We start from the raw sequence: 19,259 nt of genomic DNA, 5'->3' as shown, positions 1-19,259 counted from the left end.
TCAGTTTTTCCTCCAAGGTTGTCACAGACTGCTGTCTTCATCTGAGCACCAGATGAAGCCATAACTTAATATTCTAGCTACTTGATTAAGAGGAAAACATACATTGAAAATCAGAATCAATTCTTCTCAGCAAAATATTTACCCACTGAGAGGCACCAAAAACCCAAGACCAACAGCCACTGTAGGTCAACTGTTGGTGTCACTGTTGGTGTCAAGTGCATTGACAGTGAAGTCAATGCCATGTGCATTTGATATACAGCCAGGAAATGTTTGTGGAGTGAATTGTTACAATCAAGCAATCGCACTGCTATTTACTGTGTACAGGCTCTGGGCTGGGTTCCAGGATACAGAGGTGCATAATCCACAATTTCTACCCAGTCATTGATAGTCTCATGAATGAGCCATTTAAGGATTTTTTTAAATAAATGTATTTACTTATTTATTGATTTTTGGCTGCATCGGGTCTTCGTTGTTGCACGCAGGCTTTCTCTAGTTGCGGCGAGCGGGGGCTCATCTTCATTGTGTGGGCTTCTCGTTGTGGTGGCTTCCCTTGTTGTGGAACATGGGCTCTAGGTGCGTGGGCTTCAGTAGTTGTGGCACGCAGGCTCAGTAGTTGTGGCGCACAGGCTCAGCAGTTGTGGCTCGCGGGTTCTAGAGCGCAGGCCCAGTAGTTGTGGCGCACGGGCTTAGTTGCTCTGCGGCATGTGGGATCTTCCCGGACCAGGGCTCAAACCCGTGTCCCCTGCATTGGCAGGTGGATTCTTAACCACTGCGCCACCAGGGAAGTCCTGAGCCAGACATTTAGAAAAATAAATATATTAACATATTACAAGTACAATGATAGAAGGGTGTCCTGGGCAACCAGTGGGTGGAGTGATCAGGAAAGATTTACAAAGAAGATGATGCTTGAGCTGAGTCTTTCAGGAGGTTTGCAGGATAAGATTGAGACTATCAGAGAGGAGGGATGGGAGGGGAAGATAGATATTCAGTAGTCTAGTTACTTTGATGTGGTTAGGGTATAGGATGAGGGCATCTGGCAAGAGAGAATTCCATGCAAGAGTTTGAACTGTATTATGTAGGCAATGGGGAGTCCTGGGAGATTTAAGAAGGATGACAGGAACGAATCTGTATATTCAGAAATATGTTGGCTCTTGAATGGAGGGGAGAAACACAGGAGCGAGGGATACCAATTACGGGGAAGCTAGAACCATAGCCTAGGCTGTGCCACTCAATATGGTAGCCACTGGGCACATGTGGCTATATAAACCTAAATTAATTAAGAAATCCGTTCCTCATTTGCACCAGTCACATTTCAAGTGTTCAATAATCACACGTATTAAACATTATCGACCTAAAACATGCCTGTCGTCACAGAAAGTTCTATCGGACAGCACTGATCTAAACAACTACACATCACCAAACTAGTAATGCTATCTCATCTTAAAGGAGCTGAGAGATGTAATTAAGGTGCATGTGTCAAGGAACTAGGAATTTCTGGTCAGAACATATCTGAGGATCCCTTGCCTTTCGGTAAAGATTTGTGTTGCTTCAGGTGAAATAGATTTGTGTCCTCAAAGGGGGAATCTGTACCGATTCATTGCATTTCATCTGATGAATATGAAAAGGCTGGCATTAAAAAAAGTTATAGAAATCATATTACTTCAAAAATAAACTCTCCCCTCTATCTAGAGCCTGATCTATATTTGACACCTTCCAAAGTGCAATGCTGCCAGGAAGATGTGATATATAAACAGGCAAGTTGTCAGTGAGATCTAGGAATGACACTCAAAGACATGGAGCCCCAAACTGTGAAGACAGTTCATGCTTGAAGCTCCTGAAAGAGGCCCTTTAACTGGGGCGAGTCCAACAGCCTGCCACTCTTCCGATAAATTATGTATAATAGCCTGTGCGAAATCGAGGTAGTTGTGCCAGGGCCATCTGAAAACCATTTGTTTTTGAGAAGATGCTTAACTGGGCTTCAGTGAGTTCAGTGAAGTGTGAGTGAAGAGGGCAATTATGTCTTCTGTAAAAAGAAAAACTTGAAATGGGCTGATCTGGAATAGCTCAAACCCAGTTAAGCCGATATTGCCTCATTGAGAAGACATAAGAGGTCATCATGAAAATTCCTCAGATGAGATTCACTCACCTACACACGAGTTGGAACATTCTCCCCTGAATCTCTTGTGTCTGTAAAGGCAGCCCAACCCTCTCTTGACGAACAGGTCTCTCCCACTTCTGGAGAAAGGCAACTTACAACGTCGCTCAGTGACAAATTAGATTTGCTTTGCAGAACTTTTCCCTCTCTTTAACTTAAATTCCCCAATTGCCACTTAAACTTATTTGCTTGAAGGTTTCTTGGGAGAGGGGGAAAAGCTAACTGAATCCAATATTTACTTCTAATATCAACCTAATTCTTATCAACTGGAAAAAAAGAGCTACTTAGAAACTGACCATGTAACATAAAGGATATTAATCTGAAGCCATCACACATGCTGACCCAGGGTTTCTCAGCCTCAGCACTGTTGACATTTCGGGCTGGAAATTCTTTGTTGTGGTGGACAGTCCTGTGCGTTGTAGGGTGTGTAGCAGTATCTCTGGTCTCTGCTCACTGGAGGCCAGTAGCATCCTCTCCCTTCCCCACCCCCATCCCACTGAATTGTGACAACCAAAATGTCTCGAGACATTGCCAAATGTTCGGTAGGGCAGCAGTCCCCAGCCTTTCTGGCACCAGGGACCAGTTTCGTGGAGGTTCAGGCAGTAATGCGAGCGATGGGGAGAGGCAGATGAAGCTTTGCTCACTCACCCACCGCTCACCTCCTGCTGTGCGGTCGGATTCCTAACAGGCTGCGGACCGCTGCCAGTCTGCGGCCCGGAAGTTGGGGACCCCTGCCCTAGGGGGCAAAATTGCCCCCTGTTAAGAATGACTGATCTAGCCTAACATGTATATATGTTAAATATATGCAGCCTGCTACAGGGAATATAAATACATAATATGATGTAAAAATATACATGTATGTGTGTACATGCCTATATTTTGATTTTCAGATGCTCTGTTCATTGAGATCATTTTGCATTCTACAGTTATGATTGAAACTACTATCTCTGTTCTTTTTTAAAATTTCAGATGCAGGCAAGAAATTGAGTCTTGGGTGAGTCTCTCTCACTACCCCCAAGATCAATGTATTTATTCTAAGGCCCGGTCCAGCTAGAAAGTGATTTGAGTTTCTCTACAATGCCAAGGACAGAAAACTGCTGCAGTGCATGCTTGATTGGTAACAAGGAGACAGCCATTTGCCTGCATCTCTCCCCCACTCCCTGATGCCCACACTATTCTTATAAATAGACAAGGTACCTCCTACCATAAATTGTTTCTCTGGGACCCCACGTGTTCAATTTCTCATGATTTAATAGGAAGACAGTCCTATGATAGAACATGAACATTTCATAATTCTGGAGGTCTTCTGTGCTGAAATGTATTCTGGGTCTTCTACTAAATAACTGTATGGCATTGGCCAGATCATTTTCTCACTTTGGCTTGGTAGTCAGTTTTAGGCAGGATGCTTTTGGTTCTGAGTGACAAAAACCAACTGAAACTGGCTTAAAGAAGAACCAAAACAAGAAAAGAGGGTTGGGTGGGGAATAAATTGGTTCATATATCGAGAAGTTTAGTGGCAGCGTTCCATTAATAATGGCTGAATCCAGGTACCCTAACGATGCCATCAGAATATCTCTCCCCGCGTCTTACACCTCAACTTTCCTCCCTGCAGACCCCTTTCTCAGGCAGCCTCTCCCCTTGAGTGGCAAGATGGCTTTATTTTTCCAGCCTCACCATCTCCCAGACTCAACCCCAAGAGGAAAGAATGACAAGACCCCATAACTGTCCCACGGCCATGCACACACAGTAGGTGCTTGTGAACCGACTGGAACCGATAAGCTGCAAGTGTCATTGGCTCCATCTGGGTCCCTGGCATCTATCATGTGTCAAACACAGCCTTACGTATATCATCTCCAGTCTTCACAGCAACATGTGAAGTTGGTGTCATCGAAGAGCCCCAGAGAAGTAAAGTTAGTTGCTTAAACTCACACAGAAAGTGGCAGAGCTCAGTCAGCCGGCCTCCAAAGTCTGTGCCCTCTCCATTCCCCACTTGGGCTGTGGAGGACAGATAAAAGCGGGCAGGCCAAGAGACTAAGGCTGGACTGCACAGTACAGAGACAGGAATACTGCAGGCAGGAAGGCAGAGACACACATTTGCAAAAGACCACTGGACGATCACATCCATTGGATTCCAGGGTTTCATTTGGGGCAGAGTGGAGAATGAGAATGGAGTGGGTTGGGTGATGAAGCCAATTAACAGGTGAATTTGAATGTGAGCTAACTCCAGGTTTGGGAAGAGCCCATTGTAGTTTTGGCAAAACACAAACTGAAGTTCAGATCTTCGTCCTGCCTCTTGGGCGTGTTACTAACCTCCCTGAGTCTCTAGACAGTGTTGTTGTGATCATTGTGGAAGGGTATGTGAAAAATCCCCGAGCCTGGGCCTCAGCACGTGAAATAGGCCGATTAGGTGTGCAGTGGCTTCGTCCGCGTTCCTTCGGCTGGAGGTAGGGAGTCCGGTTAGAGTTGTTGTCAGGGTACCTTGTAGCAGACGTGGTGGTGGCCATGACTGCCATGGCCCAGTGCCTCACTGAGCCCACCATACCTTGAAGAATGTCCCACCACACAGCCCTCTGCGAGTTCCACGTGCTAGGCAGAGCTTAAAAGATTGAATGCACCTTCCTGAACGATGTTCTCGTGGAACTCCGGAGAAAGTGGGACCGCATCCCTCAACTATTCATTGATCACAAACAAAAAGGAGGGCATGATCTCAAGCGGTGACATTATTTCTATTTACATACATAGTCACATACCTCACTTTTCACTGTGTCAAAAACAGGGACTTCACAAACCCCAAATATTTGGGGGGAAACGGATCATTTAATCAGACATCTGAATAAATAGCTAGTGTTGGGAACTGTCATTAGGACCATTGTTTAAATTCTCTAACCAACTGTTTTGCTTTTGTTGATGCGGTCCTTTTGCAATACTCAGCTTTAACACAAAAGCTATATTTTTATTCATCCTTAAACGTACAAAACTGCAGAGGATGTCCCGTTTCTGACTTAAGAATTGCTTTCTCTCTTTATAGATCGTGTATCATGTGTGAGCAGTCACTGTGGCTGTTTATGGTTAATTACCTCACCTAGGATGACCTCGGTGGTGCCTTCCAGAAGAGGGCCAGTCAGTCTGGGGTTCATACCTTGTTCGTTTTTTTAACAATCACAGACGAGTAGAATGGACCATTCAAGGCTTGGGTTTTGGCGTCAGAATGCTTGAGTTCAAATCCCAGCCAGTTCTGCTAGTGGTGCAATGTTAGGAAAGTTAGTCCCTCTAAGCCTCAGTTTCTTCACCTGTAAAAGGGGATGATAATAGGATTTTGTTCATAGAAAATTGTGCATGTAAAATACTTGGCTCAGCACAAAGCAAGATCACGTGTATAATTGATAATGAAGTCACTTAACTTATTATTTTATATGTAATTATTCTTCATGCTGTTTGTTTTGTGTTGTTTTGACGGTCTCCCATCCACGTCTCTCTACTCTACCAAATATCCTGACACCCCGTCCCTGCATAGATCAATTATACGTTGTCTACACAGAACATGTTAATATCAGCTGGCCATTAATCTTTTGAGTGAAAAAGGAACTCATTTGAAGTGAATTTGGGGATTGATCTGCAACATGTCCTCCATCATAAATTAGCGAATGAATATATTAGCAACAGTTGGGCAAAGCAGCAATTTCATGGATGATACTTAACTGCTTTGGGGATGGAGAGGAGATGGTAGCCCTTTAATCTTGGGTGGGAGAACTAAAGCTGGCTCCAAATCAGTTTAAGAAGAAAAATAGAGGTGTAACTGAGACACTGGGAGTTAAAGTAATGTGACTTAAACTGCAGATGCTGTAGGATAATGTTTTCAGGTGTGACTGAAGCAGATGGTGGGTAAAGTCCTGGAGCATAGATGGCAAATATGCTCTGTGCATCTACTGCCTTTCCCCCGCTCGTTGTCCATGATTTTTTTAAGTGGTGATACCACCGAAACCCGGGCATCCTCAGAATCATTCTCAACACAGCCTTCCAAACAGCCGCTCCCAATCTATCAGAGTTCACATGGAACTGTTCTCTCTGGCTGTAGGTCTTTCTTTCAATCAGAAAAATTTTAGGAGTTGAAACCATCACAAAATCTTATTCATTTGGAAACAGATAAATCAGCACAATTTGAATTGGTCCCCATTTCTAAGGTCATGGGGAATCCAATCACACAGATAGTTAGACTTCGATTTACATGGGGATCTTGGAAAACACACATACACACCCACACATATACAAGACCATATGAGTTTAATGAATGACATATTGCTGTCTTTGCCTGTTTCCTCTTGCTTTTTAACGGATTGATTAAACCCAGTTTTCTGTACGTTTGCTGTGGACTCTATACCCATTCAGAATGATACTTTGAAAATAGTTTGGGGGTCAGGGAGCCCCCGTAGTGCATAGAATAGGAACTGGGTAAGGACATAGCCCCTGGTTACATGCCCATCCCACGCTAAGTATTTTAGTAAGAAATCCTGGTCTGTAAAGTGAGCCTATATAAGTTCCAGCTTTCTCCCCTGTACTTTGGAACCTGTGTGTGTCGGTACAGATGGTCTCTGTCAGTTGTAACAGTCATGGGGAAAAATGTAGCATAAGTGAACAAAATTAGCAAATGACATAGCAAATAGAGAACCGCGTACAATTTGACTGGGGGCAGATCTAGGGACTGAGAAATTTCCCAAGTAGTGGTAGATACCAGGTAGAGCATTTAAGGTGCTACCAAGGCATAGATTTTAAGGAGGCATGGATTTTACAGGAATCAGACAATTCTGTGATGTGTATTCCAATACACTGGAATAGCTCTAGTGCTTTCACTGTGTTAGGAGTGCTCTTGCATTGTCTGTATTTGTATAAATTAAAAGGCAGTTCTGTCTGTACTATAAGAAATGAATTCATGCTGAACACAATTTCAACAGGTTCATGTAAAGAATGATTTCACAGCAACTATCATATCAGGCCCCTGGAAAATTGCCCCTGAACTTCAGTTCCACCTCAGTCACTCAAAGGAATTTAAAAATTGGCTCCCAGCCATCCTTCAACATGCAGTTTCAGATATGCCTCAATAATACAAACTTTAAAGCCTATTGATTGTGAGTTAAAATCTGTTCCTGCCAGGGCCCCGCTGCTAAGTGGATGTCAATGCCAACTTCGCAGTGCCCTGGTCAGGACGCTTCTGCAACCAGGAGCCTTGAAGAAGATGGAGGGTAACACGGCTGCGAAAGAGCCACTTTGAACTTCATAACAAAATTACGAGAAAAGCTTTGAACTCTACTGGCTGATAGCTGCTATCAGTGGTTATTCAAAGAAATGTTTCTTACTTGAAATCTCGAGAGTGCCTTGGGATGGGGAGATGGGGAACTGGAAATACGATTTCCTGTCCATCACCTCCCCTCCTTGTATGTCACCATCTTCCTTTTTTGTCACCATGCTGTTTGGGCAAACACCATGCAGACGGGGTGAGAGGGTAGATTTGGGAATAGACAAACCTGGCCCCTGTCACTTGCTAGCCATGCAATCGCACTTCGCTGTGCCTCAGTTTCCTCATCTACAAAATGGGGATTATAATCGTTCTAACCTCATAGAATTGTTTTCAGAATTAAATGAGATAATCTATGTACAGTGACTGACGCTGTGAGTGGCAGATAGTCATTGTGCAAAAACATTAGCAGTTAAAATAGTAATGATGGTCGTATTGTTATTAGAAGAAGACTTTGGGGGAAAGTCACATTGATTAAATGTGAGTACTGGTTCTGATGACACTGATGTATTCAGTCTACCTTTGCCAGATCATCTCACAAGAATATCATGCCTCTTATATGGCTCCCAAACAGTTATGAATGAACTAAATATTTTAACTCAAACTTCATTCATCCATTGATCTGTTTCAGGGATGATTCTTCTTCAGCTGTGTTCCTGAGCCCCTAACATTTAAGCTTTAAGGGTACCTTATTTCCTATCTCTTTCTGCCACTCCCACCCTCAAAAAGGGTAATAGGCTAGTGGTTTTGATGCCTCTGTGCTATTGTTAGTTGTGTTTCCTCTCGCCAGGAGTCCCTTTCCTTTTCTTGTGAAGATTGCCCAGACACCACCTTTGCCAGGAATCCTTGTTTGGCTCTCCACCACTACCTCCACCTGGCCAGGCCGAACCAAGTGTCCCTTTTCTGGGTCCCCACAGAACCATGTTCTTACATGAGACCATCCTGCCCCTTATCAGGTGGTATTGAAATGATGTGTTTTACTCTCCACCTCTCCCACTAGACTGTGAGCTCTCCGAGGGCAGGGCTGATGTCTTATTGATTTCTGTATCCTCAGCATCCAGCAGAGTGCCCTTTGGAGGCCCTCCTACATTTTATTCATTCACAATGATCTATCAGTAAGTAGCATTTAATGCACCGAGCAGTGGATCAGGAAATACGATTTCAAAAGCGATGACGAAAATTAACATGCATCTGAGGTGCCTGCAAATGCCTCCACACACATAGTGCATCTCAAAGGAGGAAAACAGATTTCTTCTACCTGAGTGGAAACTCTAGCCTGGTTCTTAAGTTTGCTTTCTTCATACCTTACCCTTTCCTCCACAACGCCCAATTCAGGGCACATCCCCTGGGCTGCAGCTCTTGGCTCATTTTTCTGAGCTTCCCAGATGAACAAACCAGCAGACAAGCAGTCACGAGGACCCCAAGACGTAAGCGTGAATCAGGGGAAAGTCCACACGGCAATTATCTTCACTCAGCAATTTGGCTGCCAGGAGCTCCCTGCCATGGGAAAATAGAGGTTGCAGCAGCCTTCTGTGCGGCAGGAGAACTTCTGGACCCAAGGCCAGCTCCGAGGCACTGCCCGTACCTCCTGCCAGGACGGCTGCTCCTCCGCGTGGCCTGATGTGGCTTTTCTTTGTAGGGATCCCCCCGTGATATCCAGGAGAACCGCATGGTGGAGAGGGTGGTGGCACTGGCCAGTCCTTCGAGATGCAAATACGTCACCCTCTCTGCTTCTCCTCCGCTTCTTCCCCAAACTAATTAACTTGGTTTTAGTCTACCTTATTTATCTGTTCATTCATTCAACAGGTGCTATTTGTGAGGAAGATACTGAGGATATAGGGGTGAATAAAATAAATGGACATATCCACCTTCAGATAGTAATAAGGGCTTTAAAGAAATGTAAACAGGCTAGTAGGATAGAGCAGGTAAGTGGGCAGTTTTCAAGAAGGCAAACAGGGAAGGCTTGAATGAAGAGAAGAAGCAGGTCCGTGAGTATCAGTGATGTGGCGAGTAGGGGAGAATGTTCCACAGAGAGGGGACAGGAAGTGTGAAGACTCTGAAGATAGAATGGTGTGGCGCGTTCAAGCAACAGAAATAAAGATGGCACATTGGCTGGAGGTTAAGGGGCCAAGTGGAGTGTGGATAAGGACCACTTCCAGAGGTGAGTGAGAGAAGCAGTTAGTGCCAGAGTAGGAGAGACATGCAGGGCATCATAAGGAGTTTGGGTCTCTTTCTACAGGCAATGGGAAGCCATTGGAGAGTGCCAAGCAGGAGAGTGACATGACCCAACTTCTATCATTAAAATAGCATTCTGGGGCTTCCCTGGTGGCGCAGTGGTTGAGAGTCTGCCTGCTGATGCAGCGGGCGCGGGTTCGTGCCCCGGTCCGGGAGGATCCCACATGCCACGGAGCGGCTGGGCCCATGAGCCATGGCCGCTGAGCCTGCGCGTCCGGAGCCTGTGCTCCGCAACAGGAGAGGCCACAGCAGTGAGAGGCCCGCGTACCGCAAAAAAAAAAAAAAAAAAAAAAAAAAAGCATTCTGGCCGCTGTAGAGAAGGGAGAGAGACAAAGGGAGATATAGATGCCCGCGTACCGCAAAAAAAAAAAAATAGCATTCTGGCCGCTGTAGAGAAGGGAGAGAGACAAAGGGAGATATAGATGGCATATGGCAAGAGCGGAAGCAGGGAGAACCTCAGGGAGCTAGTCCATTGAGAGATGATGGAGACTTCAGTTAGAACCACAGCAGGAGAGAGAGAAGGAAGTGGATGTTTTCTTGACTGAGTCCATTTCAGCTGTGTAGATGGATACTTCCGCTCATGCCCGTTTTCTGAAATATGCAGCTATGGTTGTATGAATTTGGACATTTGGAGAAACCTCAAACCACTTGAAAAAATACACCTGGAGCATTTTTTTTCTTTTCTTTTTTGGCTATTTGTATTGTGAGGTGGTTGCAATGTAACTTTCTCTGGTTGCTCTCATGACATTCATTGCTGACCTTTGACCCCTCTGTCCTCTTTCCCAGGTCGTCCCATTCCACCTACATCCTCGTCTAGCCTCCTCCCATCTGCTCAGCTGCCTAGCTCCCATAATCCTCCACCAGTTAGCTGCCAGATGCCATTGCTAGACAGCAACACCTCCCATCAAATCATGGACACCAACCCCGATGAGGAGTTCTCCCCCAATTCATACCTGCTCAGAGCATGCTCAGGGCCCCAGCAAGCCTCCAGCGGTGGTAAGGAAACTGTGGTGTCTGAACATGTTGTGTGTGTGACAGTCTCGAGTGTCCTGCAAAATGACAACTCTGAAACAAGGGCTGGGGAGAAGGTGGTGTGGGGAGCGGGGAGGTGAAGCGCGCTTGTCGTTTGGTGGCATTGCAGTTCCAGAGTATGTTTGTTTAAAGGCTGCAGTTACTGAAGAGGCATTGCTTAGCTGAACAGAGTGGGAGGAATTTGCCCACCGCTGCATGTGAGAGCATGCAGGTCTCAAGGGGGAAGTGCAGAGAGACGATGGAATATTGAATGCTGTATTACTACAATTCTGGTCATAGCCAAGTGACCCCGGACACCCTCATGTGCCCAGTGTGTGTGCATCTCAGATCTCTTGTTTTTTTGATGGTTGGCTTCTGACTCTTGCTTGCTTGTTTAGATGATTTTGCGATTAAAATGTGTTCCCTTGACATGAATGCTGAATGTCTGGCCAAGTCTGAAGTGTTTGGGGGGTGACCTCTCCTCTAACCCTCTATTTGTCCCACTTCACTTGAAATTAACAAGCTGATCGCGTGGTACCATGATATATACTGCCTCTGAATCCCTGGTTCTCATGGTGATTTTCACATTCACAGAGCAAAGGGACTGCTCACAGCGTTCCATTCCCCTTTTGAGGATTTTGTGGTACCCGCCTCAGTTCCAGATCTCTAAATCTTAGATGGAATTGTCCCAGGTCCCACACTAGCCCTGCCTTATTTCAATCTCTGCTGTTGGTGGTATGTTCACAAAACATGTGAGTGTCGGATTGAGCAATATCTAGGGTTAAGCACCCATGGGCCCAAGGAGAGACATTTGCAAAAATTAACTGCTTCCGACCCCAAGGCTTTGGAGTTATCTTTTGAGTTGGCCACTCGTGGTGTTCCTTAGCATGTCCCATCAAAAGCAATCCAGAGCTTTCCATGCCAAGAGTGTTTCTTGATGGGATTGTGTTTTAGCTCCACCCATGAGTATATGCCACCAGTGGCCTCAACCTCTACAGTTACAGAGGACCTCGTAAATACATTTAAGATGATTCATTCAGGAGATGGAATGATGTACTGCTACTTATGATGGCCTATGCCCTTCTTCAAAGCCAGGCCTGATATATTTAGTAAACTCATATTCTTTTTCAAAAAAAATTACCTAATCAAATCTCTCATCAAATGAGCAATCCATTGTTGATATTATAAAGGCCTTTAATCTACCATAAATCTTTATTAGAACTCATCAGAACTTCTAGTTTGAGAGAAATGTGATTATGGCACTCTTAAAATGACATTACATCATTGGGGTGATTGGTTTATCATTTGGAGAAGAGACATCAATCATGACTAGCGTAACCACACAGTAAATGAATTCAACCTTTCTACCGCGGAACAATGACACTGTAATTGCTCAAAATCAGGCTTAGAATGAAATCGGAAAATGCTCTTTCTTCAAATATGATGTTAACTTAATGGAATATATTATGAAAAATCATGTTTGAGGAAATACTATATAATTAAAAATATGTGGAAATATATTCCCTTTTTTTCTTTCATCAGAACCTGATTTTAGCTACAGGATCTTTTTTTTTTTTTTTTGCTGCAGAGATTATGTTGCATTTAATTGAACTATCCTCGCTTATGTTTTGCTGCCTTTTATTTCATACTATGTAATTGTGATGAATATTGTATTATAAAGTACAAGACGCTTTTGAAATGAGGCACACCTGCTGATAGCTTTTTAAAAAAGATGATTATTAGCAAGAAAATGAGCTTTTAAAAACTATATCCTTTTATGCATATATGTATACCCAAGCCAAGTTGATTTCCATAAGAGGGGTCAGTTCTTAATCTCAGGGCTATCTAGAATGTTTGCTTAGTAATAACGCTGTGAGTGATTTCTTTTCTTTTGGACGTTGTATCAGATTGTGAGTGGTTGATAGGGAGTTTTTGTTGATTTTCTGCCTAATCAAGACCTCATTTTGGTGGACACAACAGATGTGTGTGTTCAGAGTCAAACTTATCCATTTTTTCATCACTCACACCAATTTGTTCGGCTCACTTAAGATTGATAGCAATTTAAGCTTCAGTAACGGCAAAATACCACAGACAATTTGAGGGTCTATTTTCATCCCACACAAGAAGTACCGTGATACGATTTCTTCACCCTTAGGGGTGAAGACACCAATGTGCAACATCCTTGTTTTCAGGGGGATACTTACCTGAGAACTGGTTAAAGCTCCGGCCAACACGCAGCCATTCAAAATTCTTGACTCTGGCCTAGCGCTGAAGTGAGTGCAAATCAAGTTCAAATGTGTGTGGTCACGTGTGTGTGTGTGTGTTCACGTGTGTGTGTGTGTGCGTTGCAGAATGGATTTGGGGTCCAGGACAAATTGGGGATTCTATCAAGATCTGAATGCAGTTGCCATGAATTTAAATTTGACATACAGGATTGAAAATAGAATTTGACACAGAAGGTGCAAAGTACAGAGCCGCGCCTGGGTGTTCTGAATTGAGTTTGATGAAAAGGGGCTGGATTTTTCGGTTGGTGCGGAGGCACAAAGCAAGCGACCATGTGATTGATTATGTTATGTTTAGCTGGTTAATAACACAGAACTTTTGAATTTGGTCTCTTGGCAATGACCTTGTGCTTTGAAGATCTGGTCCAGTTTGGTCTTCGCCTCTTTCTTAGGTGAAATAAAACCCCTTCCAACACTTTCTTCAGTCCATATATGACAGTAAAAGAATTATTTCCTGCTGTCCTCTTATTGTTGCTGTTATGACTTGACGTTAGTGAAGCCCATCATTAGGAGAGTGACTGCACTCATTTCCTGCCCAAAGAGTCTCTGTTCTAAAGAGACAAACTGGACATAAACTGTACGACTAAAACGTTTTTGACATGAACACCTCCTCAAAGCAACAAAAAAATTTCACCTTTATGGTTCCACCGTCATTATTTTCTATGACTGTAGTGCATTCTTTAGTGAACGGTACTAAAACCTTGGCACCTTTGCGGCCAAATTGCTCTCACCTTCAATCTATGCCAATCGTGCAGATACCCAGGTACAGCTAGTGAGATGCTTAGAAGAGGAGCGTTTCCCATCACCTCAAGCATTTTCTTCCAGATGGCTGAACTCCAGCAAGTGGCTTATCCCGTGTTCTGACCTTCTGCCAGGACAGGTCAGCTTCAGAGATGATTCTTGTCTATAGCAGCATACTTTCAAATCTATGAAATAACTCACCTGGAAGAAAAAATCTGGATCTCAGTGGCAGCATAATGGAGGCTCCTGCCGATGGACAAATAAGACTACCTTCCAAATCAGAATGGGGTTTGCACTTTGCTCTCAGAATATGGGCAGAAAATACCCGGCCAGCCACATTATGGTCTAAAAGCATTGGCTTACCTCCTCCACTCTAAGAGGTTGAGTTTTCGTTTTCTTGAAAGTCTAAATAGAAGGAGTTTGGAATACTCATTAGTAACATCAAATGATACAGAAGAAATGTAACCAGTATGCCTCTGCCAGGACCCTTTCCATAGGTTCTGTGTGGCAAAGGAGCTGTCCCTGCTGGAGAGTGTCAGTTTGTTAAAGTGCATTGAAAGTGCCCAGCTTTTTTTTTTTTTTATAACATCTTTATTGGAGTATAATTGCTTTACAATGTCGTGTCAGTTTCTGCTGTATAACAAGGTGAATCAGCTATACGTATGCATCTATCCCCATATCCCCTCCCTCTTGCGTCTCCCTCCCACCCTCCCTATCCCACCCCTAGGTGGTCAAAAAGCACCAACCAGCTCTTTTTCAAAAAGCAACGCCTTGGTTAATTCTAAAGAACGTAATACTTCAAAACAGCAAGCTCCTGGTTCCCTAGAGTGGTCCAGGAATTCAGTTGCCTAGCTAATTTAATGATTCTCTTGTTTATCTGGCATCATAAAGCAAAAGACCTTTACTCATTCAATAATTCAGCCATCCGTTCATTCATTCATTCCTTTTCTTACATCTTCCCTATAATTTGTGACAGCTTATAACAATTTTTTTTTTAAACTGGAGAGCTATAAAATGATACAGTAAGGATAAAGGGAAAAATCTAGGGGGAAGAACGTACACGTAGGCTTATATACTATACATAAAGTCCTGTTCCGTTATTTAAGATAGAAAACTTGATTCTAAGCTTCCTAGAAACCAGAGCAAAAAGAGAAAGAGCAAAGCTGCACAACATCTGTGAGATAAAAGCAAATCAACTGACAGCATCGGGGAAATTCTGTGAATGCTTATAGTGAGGCCAGCAAGAAATCTCTCTTCCAGGAGATGATGTGTGCATTCCAGATGAACGATTCTCAGGAACATGCCATAATTCATACGCTAAAGAATATCCTGTCAAAATGTCTTATAACCTCCCTCCACATAAGCCATAGAGAATATTTTCACTTAAAAAACCATTCTACTAAAAAAAAAAAAAAAAAAAAAAAAAAAAACCATTCTACTAATGCACCAGAATTGCACAGCCCAAGGGCAAAACTTGACTTGGTCCATCCATAGACCTTAGTTCTATAAAGGAGCGTGTAAACCGTATGGCCCATAGACAATAGACCTTAAATATCATTGCTCATAGCTAAATATTTACAGGAATTAGCCAACTTTGGGGTGATAGTCGCCCCCCAGAACCTGAAAACCAGATGTTCTATGTTACAGATTTGTCTTGACAGCCACGGAGAAGTGAGAAATGATATCCTCTCCTGAACACTAAAGCACTGCCCTAGACAGCCTTACTCATCTGGCTTCTCCCACCATCCACGGGGCTGGATGTGGGATGAGGAAGAAGGGGGGGGGGGGTGCACAGAAATTTTTTAAGTTAATGAAAGGTCTTCCCCTTATATATTTTAGGTTTGGGGAAGAATTTTTCCTTTCATATGTTACAAATTTTCTTGCCTCCTTAAACAGATTATGCCCACTATCATTTAATTTAGTTTAGGATTTCCTGAATAGCTCACAGCAATTCTTATGCGTATGGGTGATTGGACTGTGCTGATAATACGAAGTCATTTTCTTTTAGAAGTCGTTCTACACCGTGAAGCTGTTTATCCGACCTCTTTTAAGGTCCCGCATTTTAACTTTAGTCTGTTCTTTCTAGGCTGTTGTTTCTTCTCTCAGCTTCACTTCATTACGCAGAAACCTCCGCTGGAGGATTCCTGGTGTCAGTCCACAATAGATGCTCAATAAGTATTTATTAAATAAATGAATTAATTAGTGTCTTCAGTAACTGCTAAATGTAATGTTTTTCATCATGTATGAATGAAGAAAATGGATCCTAATGGGGAAGGAAGGCAGGTTAGACTATCCCAGCTCAGGGAAATATACTTATTTTACAAAACATACTCAATATACTTATTTTTTGTTTTGTTTTGTCTGTTTTTCTATGCTCTAGAACTTTGTAGATCGTCTTTAAATGAGAAGGTTTTGAAAAATACTTTTTGTACATATCATGACAAGTAGTGGCAGAGCCAACGTAAGGGCCGCAGAGGGGGCCCCAGGTGGGAGCCTCAGTCAAAGGAGTCCTCGCCTGTCTGGGAGAGATTTCATTCTTCACTCTTGATTTGGGCGTCAGGAAATCGAGTCCACACGTCATTTCCTCTCCCAGATTGGATTTGTTTTATGCATGCGTCCCTTGGTTCCCATTTCTCCTCCATCAACTTGGATGTCGGGGTCAGATGTTCAGAGCTGCCTGTAATCTCCTTCTGGTTCCAGGCATTGGTTTGGCCACCTCTCCTCCAGAGGGGTTCCCAGCATACCAGCAGCATGGAGTGAGTCCTGGATGCCATCTCAAGGCTGAGGAGGGCACACTCACCCCCTACTCTTGCCCTAAATGCAAAGCCCATGGGATTGGCTCTCAGCCCGAGGCCATCTTCTCCCTCCATGCTAGCTATTATGCTGAGCATTTTATATACCTTACTTCATTTACTTTCATTTAACCGCCACCACATCCCAGTGCAGCAAGAATCGCCATCATACCCATTCTATTGATGAGAAAACTGTGGCACAAAGAAGTTAAGTGACCAAAGTCACAAAACTGGGAAATGAAGGGCCTGGGTTTCAAACCCAACCTTCCTAATTCCAGAGACTTTTCTCCCCACCCCTCTGTTAAATGTTCACCTCTAAAATATTTGTGTGGCTTATTGAAACAGAAGACAATGAATGCATTGCATTAAGGGGCATGAGTTACAGTGTTCAGAAGGTCGGGAAAAAACTGACACAGCATCACAAAATACTCCTCACCTCCACTGCTTGGCAAACACACATATCCCCTGACTCTTTCCAGAAGATTCTGGTTGAATAAGTTCAGGAGGAACCCAGGAACTGTGATTTCACTCCTCTCTTCGGATGATTCTTAGGGTCTGGCAAGTTTGGGAAGCATGAGTGTAATGGGAAGGCTCTAAAGCAGAAGCTGAAGAACTTAGTTTTTCTATACTCTGTCCCTGATTCAGTTCACAGCACGATCTTTAATAATCCCGTGCCTCAGTTTCCCTACCTGTCAAGGTTGAGCATTGCCCCGAAAGGTCTCTGAGCTTCCCTTCTTGCTATAACATTCTTTGTGTGTGTGAGTTCCTTGCATCCAGCTGGACCAGACTGTCCCCACGTTTATAGGCCCCCCCAAACCCCCCTTACTGCATAGCGTGGATTTCACCCCATCCTCTAGGGCTTTGTCGAAATTGAGACCTACACAGTCATGCAAAGCAGCTGCTTGCAGTTTCCCTGCAGAAGCTGAGAAGCGTGGTTTGGGGGTCTGATGACACTTGGTTGAAAATGTCAATATCCGTCCCAGCAGGCAGAAAAAGCAAGCACCTGTACCACTGACCTGGGCTCCCAGAGAGCCTCACCCCAGCCTCTGAAACAAGGTCTTCCACTCTGAGATTGGGAATTGATAGTTCTCAGGGAGTCTCTTGACATTGCTAAACAGAGGTTGGACCTTTTCTTGTTTTTATTTGTGCCTTCTTGTAATGCACTTGCGTGTGCATGTGTACACACACACAAACACGTAGTTTGTAGGTTCACCAGTTTCCAGCCCAGCTAGGCCTGGGACTGCTGTTCTGCACCACGGCGCAAATGAGCACACGGGCAAGATGGACAGAGAATTCCTTTGGAGATGCGTAGCACAGAAGTGACATACAGCAGTGAGATGTTTCTTCTCAGCAAATAATCTTGCTATTGACAAAGTTCCCGAGGTCGATAAGCACTGTGTACCTTCTACCTCTCCATCTCTCTCCCTGGCTTCATGGTACATACAAGATGTCCTATATGTGACGTCTTAACAGTTTCCTGCCCCTAACAATTTTTACCCAGAACTTCAGCTTCTCCCAATTTTTCTTCAAGACTACATTTAATTCTAACTAGCTTCTCCCATAATATTAAATAGCCATTTAAAAATGTGGTCCCAGGGCTTCCCTGGTGGCGCAGTTGTTGAGAGTCCGCCGGCCAACGCAGGGGACGTGGGTTCCTGCCCCAGTCTGGGAATATCCCACATGCCGCGGAGCAGCTGGGCCCGTGAGCCGTGGCCTCTGAGCCTGTGTGTCCGGAGCCTGTGCTCCACAACGGGAGAGGCCACAGCAGTGAGAGGCCCGCGTACCGCAAAAAAACAAAAAAAATGTGGTCCCAGTCCCTGCTAGAAATGTCTCAGTGCTCTATTAAATGGAAAGATAGATTTCTTTTACCAGTGGGCAGTTTCAACAGAAGTTATAACCCCAGTCCCTGGTAAATCTCTTAAACCCCTCCCAAAAATAATAATTAAGAATAACTGTAGGGCTTCCCTGGTGGCGCAGTGGTTGAGAGTCCGCCTGCTGATGCAGGGGACACGGGTTCGTGCCCCGGTCTGGGAAGATCCCACATGCCGCAGAGCAGCTGGGCCGGTGAGCCATGGCCGCTGGGCCTGTGCGTCTGGAGCCTGTGCTCCACAACCGGAGAGATCACAACAGTGAGAGGCCTACGTACCACACACACACACACAAAAAGAAGAATAACTGTAGTCTATACTAGTTTGATTCAAATCATAGCTCAGCCACTTTCTAACACTGTGATCGTGAATGACTGACTTCATCTATGCCTCGTTTTTTTTAATCAGTAAAATAGTAATAAAAGTCTACAACTCCTAAAGTTGTCATGAATATTAAAGGACATTCTGATGCATCTGAATATCTTGAAAGGAGATTTAGATGGAAGAGAGATCAGGTTTGATGTTATTTATTTTTTACTTTAGCAAATAAATACATTGTGATAAAATATACATAACATGAAATTTACCTTTTTTTAAATATCATGTTTAAGTGTACCATTCTGCGGCACGAAGTACATTCACATTGTGGTGCACCTGTCACCACCGTCCATCTCCAGAACTTTTTCATCTTCCCAACAGAAACTCTCTACCCATTGAACACTAACTCCCTACTCACCCCAGCCCCTTGCAACCACCGTTTTACTTTCTGTCTCTATGAATTTGGCTACTCTAGGTACCTCAGATAAGTGGAATCACACAATGTGTGTCTTTTTGTGACCAGCTTATGTCACTTAGTATAATGACTTCAAGATTCATCCATGTTGT

General features: G+C 43.9%; 1 protein-coding gene across 9 annotated transcripts in view; it reads left to right on the top strand.

Annotated features, from left to right (window-relative positions):
* Positions 1–19,259, top strand: part of TENM2 (teneurin transmembrane protein 2) — a 714,433-nt gene that overhangs the window by 290,776 nt on the left and 404,398 nt on the right. For 8 of the 9 annotated variants that reach the window (XM_067732909.1, XM_067732908.1, XM_067732910.1 and 5 more), the window contains exon 2: positions 10,467–10,676. The exons of the other annotated variant lie outside the window; for it this stretch is intronic. In XM_067732909.1, coding sequence (XP_067589010.1) covers positions 10,467–10,676 — 210 coding nt within the window. The remainder of the gene's footprint in view (positions 1–10,466; positions 10,677–19,259) is intronic. 9 annotated transcript variants of the gene reach the window in all.

This window comes from Pseudorca crassidens, chromosome 3 (genome assembly GCF_039906515.1).
Source record: "Pseudorca crassidens isolate mPseCra1 chromosome 3, mPseCra1.hap1, whole genome shotgun sequence".
Lineage (NCBI taxonomy): Eukaryota > Metazoa > Chordata > Mammalia > Artiodactyla > Delphinidae > Pseudorca > Pseudorca crassidens.
The sequence above is the reverse complement of the archived record's forward strand: the minus strand, read 5'-3'. Positions and strand labels throughout refer to the sequence as shown.